We start from the raw sequence: 6,193 nt of genomic DNA on the forward strand, positions 1-6,193 counted from the left end.
TAAAAAGTGTGTAACCTGAAAAGGATTTCCCTAAAATCCTGCTTGACTATGTATATTTTATTTTTTGCAGAATCCTAATGAAGTCTGAACTTCAAACAAAATGGTAATTTGAGGCTCACAGTTATGCCAAAGCAGTGATGTTTCGAAGTCAGAATCCTATCAGGATATAAGAGAAGAACTGGTCCACAGGAACCCTGGAGATGGCGGCCAAACGTCCTTCCAGAGCGACAGTGCTCACAAGACATGCTGTGAACGGATTCCGGTACCAGGTGGCGGTGATCACCAAGGGCCGCGCAGTGCTCGTGCAGGTGGTCGAGTGGATGTACCAAGGGGGGCCATGTGTAAAGACATATTTTCTCAGTCTAGGGCACTCCAAGGCAGACTACAAACGCAAGTTCAACAGCGAACAAAGAAGTCTACTCGAGAAGGGAGCCTCATTTAAGGAGTATGACATCTCACTTCTCTACACTGTTCTCCAACTCATGTGCGGCCTGGCAGGCCCTGGCAATCCTGCCTGGGCTTCACCCCCCACAGGACAGCCTCTCGAACATCTCCTGCACAAGGTAAAAGTGAAGCGGAACAACATTGCACACACGAACGACGTCCAGCAGATGTCAGACCAGAAACTTATCAAGAAGTTGAGAAAACTGAGGTGCCTATTCTCTAGGATTCTTAGGATGGCTGGGAACAGATGTGGAATACACCCTCATATCTTTCGTGGTCAGGTGTGGGAGATCAAGCAAAATTTTCAGGACCTCCTAAAGAAGGTTAGAGAACCTCTTCAGGCTTCTGACCTGGACAAGTTCCCACAACTACAGCAAGAAATTAAAGCGTTTCAGAAAGCACTTCAGAACAAGGTGAGGGAGGCCAGTGAGCAGGAGCTGCATTGCCTCTACCCACAACTGTGGGACGTGGCTCTCGCACAGTGGCTGTATCCGGATCTCAAAATCCGACCGAGTCTAAACTTTACAAACCTGGTAATCAAAGAAGACATTTCAACACTGTCACCGTCTCAGCAGAAGCAACACCAGCCTCGCGACATATCTCACAAAGATCTTTTGCAAATCACTGATATATTTGGTCGCCTGCCTGAAGTGATCATAATATCAGGTGAAGGAGGAATAGGGAAAACCACGCTGTTGAAGCACATGTTGGAGATGTGGGTGAGAGATCCCTTGCAAATCAAGGGACTTAAAGACGTCTCGCCTCTGCTGTACCTGCAGCTAAGAGGTTGCACCATTACCTGTTGGACTGACTTGCTGAAGAGTGCCCTTTACAAAACATTTCAGGAGTCTGGACTGACCACTGACATTTTTGTAGATTTATTTCAAGCAATGCACATTGTTGTTCTTCTGGATGGCTATGATGAAGTGAGCAAAAGTGCAAAGAAACTCATTACTGATCTCATAAGCTACCGGAGGAATCTGCGCATTGTGGTAACCACCAGACCAAGCTGTCTGAAGGAGTTAACCCAGATAATGAAGGATAAGAAGCGGGTGATGAACATCGAAATCAAAGGCATACACAGGAAAGATCGTCCTCATTTTGTTGAAAACACTCTAAATGCTCTTGTACAGGATACGATACGGAAGGATGAACTGAAAGAGAAATTTCTTACAAATATTGAGAACTTGAAAATGGACAGCGGAGACTTGGACATTCCTCTGACTCTGACACTGCTGATCATACGTGACATTGAGGCACCAGAGCAGAGTTCACCAGATGTCTATCAGGACCTGACAACCCTCATGGTAAGCAAGATCAAGAAGAGACTAGAAGCGAAGGACATAGACGTTACCTATGACAAAGTGAGAGAGTACCATGAGTTCCAAGCAGAAGTTGCTCTACGATGCCTAAAGAAACGTGAACATGACTTGTTGTCAGAAACAGTAGAAGATTTGAAAGCAAAGTGTAAGAGCCTAAACCTACCACACAAAGAAATTTTATCCGGATTCCTTATTTCAAAGAAATTCCGACAAGGTCTATATATTATCCATGTTTGGTCCTTTCCACACAATCGATTTCAGGAACATTGGGCTTCTAGTTATATCGCCAAACGGCTATTAAATATGAGCCACTCAATGCCAGATTTGACAGGGTTATTAGACTTTCCATTCCTAACTGATGTCGATCAAAAGAAAAAGCTTGGCAAGCCAGGCTTGCCAACTGAGGAAGAAGTTGTAGCAATTATGTTCAACAAAAATCCTGTCCTACAGATTTATGCAGACGGAATTGATGAGGCGAGAGAACTGATATGGAAAAATATTGAAGGAGACATTTCAGTTCTTGTTATGGAGATTCTTTTTAATATTGCACGTATTTTGTCGCTGTCACACAAGAGCTTGCTTGATGAGGTTGCTCCTGCTATTATCAGCCTCATCTTATACAGTGACCATTCTCATCTGATCCAAAAAGATAGTTGTCACAGGATTTGTGAGACAGTGATGGCTTCAGGACAACACGCAGGTATCCTAGAAGCCGCAGCTAAAGTGGTGAGGAACTGTGAGAAATTGATGACTCGAGGGAAGTATTTGCCTGGATTCATGGCTCTGTTTGATTATATCAAGCCTTGCTGTGTGGAAGTTATCATGAGTAGAGAGACAGAGGATTTTCCACCAAGCTGGCAACTCTCCTGTCTGGAGGCATTGTCCAAACAGGAGATTGAACTTATTCTTATTATACATGAGAGTAAGAGTTCTTTACAGTTTTGTGAGACATGTCTTAAGGCAGTCACAGGCCCGGGGAGTCTTTCCCGTCTGACCAAATTCGAAGGTGATTTAACAGCGGCGGGGATTCAACTTCTTCCTGAAAGTTTGAAAGAGCTGATAGCCCGAACTGACAAGGAAGGAGTGCAGGCTCTAGTGAAGAGGCTGCCGCAGCTTCAGAGTCTTATAAACTTGGGTGAGTTGTGCAGTTTCTGATTTACCTTCTTCTAAGGAGGTGATGCGCAAGCACACACACACGCGCGCGCACATACACACACACACACACACGCATACACACAAATAAACAAACCTCAAATAATACTAAATGTGTTACCAGTGACATCATTTCCGCATTTTGTTTAATACATTGTTTAACTGACCTCAAAATTAGAATGAATTTTTTGACTAATACTGTGCTTTTCATGCAGGTAAGTGTTTCATTCAAAGCGGTATCCATGGCATAAAACTATAAAAATCAGCAGAAAATATAATCGGCACGATGAGTTTAAGGAATCTTAAAGTAATTGGTTAATGACTTTAAGCCCCTGGCCATCCTTTCATACTGCATGTATATTGTTTCATCCTCACCTCGCAAGTACATGACGCGATTGAGACGGAAGCACTGGTGCTTCTATGCTTTCTTTTTTCTGTTGTACATAAACTGTAAAACATTTTATATCACAGTAAGTGTGTAGGAGGAGATATGTGGGCACCACGCCAGGTTAGCACAAGAGTATTATGATAGTAACAATATTACCGCTGCTATTGTTGATGTTATTATTATTGCTATCATTAACTATGTTCCTATTAATGATAATGATTTTGAGATGATTACACAGATCTGAAGAGCGAACTGACGGAGGCTGAGATGCGTCTCCTGCCCAGCAGTCTTCGGAAGCTGGACGTCAAGGCAGACAGCGCGGGTCTGAGGGCCCTGGCAGCGAGGCTTCCTTACTTGGGGAACTTGCAGCATTTAGGTGGGCGTTTGTGACATGTTGTGACTTGATGGTATCGTCGCTCATGAACTGAACTGTATCAGCATTAGCTTTAGTAGCATTGCCATTCATATCAGCATAATTAAGTCAAGAACGGGAGAGGCGACTGTCAATATATTTCCAACAGGATTCAAGGGCCAGCTGGCAGAAGCAGAGATGCCCCTCTTGCCCGCAGTGCTCTTCTCCCTCCGGGTCGAGACAGACGGCGCAGGTCTCAGGGCTCTGGCGAGCAGACTCCCTCAGCTCAGGAAGCTGTTTTCATTAGGTATGAATTTACGACAGTCAGTTGGTTATAACCCTATTGTTATCAGTGAAAACTCATCACTGTTTTTACAACGGTTCATTTTTCTCCACCAGATATAAAGCTGCTGGACTGTCCTTCAGCTGACTCGCTGAGCCCCCTTCCTTGTGAGGTACCACATCTGACTCTGAACTTTAAACACATCTCGCCCCCGTCCTGGGAGTGGGTATGTGATGCTGTGCACCAAGTCTGCTGCGGCCGGAGTTCAGAAAGTGTTGTACTGGTCCCCCTTGACTACGGTAAGCAAGGATGATTATGTTGAAAAGAGAAGTACAGCTATGAGGTAATGAAGTCACTTGGGTTTGTGTAGATCAACATGGAGTCAATATATGTGTATGTATACCCATTTCAGTATTATGGCTATTTACAGCGAATCATCTGGTGTGTAAATATGTAAATCCCTCACACTACTAATTTCCCTCGTGCATCGGAAAGGATTCTCAGATTAGGGAAGACACTTTCCCCAAAGATTCCCAAAAGATCATCAACTCCACCAATACTCCTCCTATGGGAATCGAAGCCAAAATGAGTAGCGTTTCTGCCATCCATTTTCAGCCTAAGAGTTATTTGAAGAAATGTTGGAAGGAAAAAATATATAAATTCATCTTACAGCATATCAGCAAAAGAATCATGAAAAAAAAAAATACAATGGAATCTCCTTCCTCTTAGAAAAGACCGCCGTAGCATCACCTCTTCTTGCCTTCTTTCCCCGTTCAGTGTTCTTTCTTTGTTCTATTGTGTTCTTTCTATGTTCTATTGTGTTCTTTCTATGTTCTATTGTGTTCTTTCTATGTTCTATTGTGTTCTTTCTTTGTTCTATTGTGTTCTTTCTTTGTTCTATTGTGTTCTTTCTTTGTTCTATTGTGTTCTTTCTTTGTTCTATTGTGTTCTTTCTTTGTTCTATTGTGTTCTTTCTTTGTTCTATTGTGTTCTTTCTTTGTTCTATTGTGTTCTTTCTTTGTTCTGATGTGTGCTTTCTTTGATATATTGTGTTCTTTCTATGTTCTATTGTGTTCTGTCTTTGTTCTATTGTATTCTTTCTTTGTTCTATTGTATTCTTTCTTTGTTCTATTGTGTTCTTTCTTATTTATTGTGTTCTTTCTTTGTTCTGATGTGTGCTTTCTTTGATATATTGTGTTCTTTCTTTGTTCTATTGTGTTTTTTCTTTGTTCTATTGTGTTCTGTGTTCTTTCTTTGTTCTATTGTGTTCTTTCTTTTATCTATCGTGTTCTTTCTTTGTTCTATTGGAGGAGGTGCTTGTGCCATCAGCCTAGAGAGGTTGTGACTCAAAGGAGGTGCTTGTGCCATCAGCCTGGAGAAGCTGTGACTCGACCTCTCACCCTCGGCTAGGAGTGTCTCTTCTGTTCGCTTTCTAAGACCTGAGCATCAGATTTTACAAAGGAATCGGATCTGTTTTTGTGTAAGGTTTGATGTTTCTTTTTTCTCTTTCCAACGAATGAGAAGAGTATGGTTTACCCAGCGTTTTCCTTTCTCTTTCTAGATGATCTGCAGAAACGGAGCATTCTGGAGGAGCTCCGTGGTCGCGGCGCACATATCTTAATGGTGGGATCGATCTTTCGAATCCTATCCTACAAGCGATGACTGACACAATGTTGAAACGATGTATAGAACATTCCAGTGTGCACATGGAGAAAGAATGGGAGTTCCCACGAATGTATGATTATATCGTCAAGCTTCATCATATTGTTTTTAGATCAATATATTTTTTAGAAAATATAAATGACTGAAATCATCACACCTAATCTTTACCTCTACTTCAATTCAAATTGAACTCAAATTAAAAATGAATAAAATTAAATTCCAATTTATTCAAATTAAATTCAAATTTAACTCCATTTAAATTTAAATTTTTGGCAAGCCATCCCAAGAAACACTGCCACTTTTTGCATCATTATGTAATTTAATTTCATTGTCATCATCAGTGTAGAGTTCATCTTATCTATTCTGACATTCGTTCATTATCATATTATCAGCCGTATTCTAAGTCCCTAAGCGCGCCCTGTACATGAACATGCCGCGTTTAGTATTCTAGAAGCGCGGGTTCGTGGCAAAAGCGTGGCAAGTCGTGTAAAGTATTGGAACAATCGTGGAAACTCCGTGACAAGGGGGTAGGCTTGTCACGAGAGTTCCACTGGCGAAAAAAATCATATTTTTACTGTACTTTTTCTTAC

The 6,193-nt window shown here is 41.8% G+C and overlaps 1 protein-coding gene across 2 annotated transcripts in view; it reads left to right on the forward strand.

Annotated features, from left to right (window-relative positions):
* LOC122265910 (uncharacterized) overlaps positions 1–5,754 on the forward strand; it is a 14,944-nt gene extending 9,190 nt beyond the window's left edge. For both annotated transcript variants that reach the window (XM_086533506.1, XM_086533507.1), the window contains exons 2-6: positions 71–2,901; positions 3,545–3,682; positions 3,828–3,965; positions 4,058–4,240; positions 5,503–5,754. In XM_086533506.1, the coding sequence (XP_086389632.1) occupies positions 201–2,901; positions 3,545–3,682; positions 3,828–3,965; positions 4,058–4,240; positions 5,503–5,603 (3,261 nt within the window). In that variant the 5' untranslated portion in view covers positions 71–200 and the 3' untranslated portion in view covers positions 5,604–5,754. The remainder of the gene's footprint in view (positions 1–70; positions 2,902–3,544; positions 3,683–3,827; positions 3,966–4,057; positions 4,241–5,502) is intronic.
* The last annotated feature ends 439 nt before the right edge of the window (positions 5,755–6,193 follow it).

Source organism: Penaeus japonicus, unplaced genomic scaffold (assembly GCF_977035675.1).
Source record: "Penaeus japonicus unplaced genomic scaffold, GWHDUDI00000001_assembly GWHDUDI00000039, whole genome shotgun sequence".
In the NCBI taxonomy this organism is placed as follows: domain Eukaryota; kingdom Metazoa; phylum Arthropoda; class Malacostraca; order Decapoda; family Penaeidae; genus Penaeus; species Penaeus japonicus.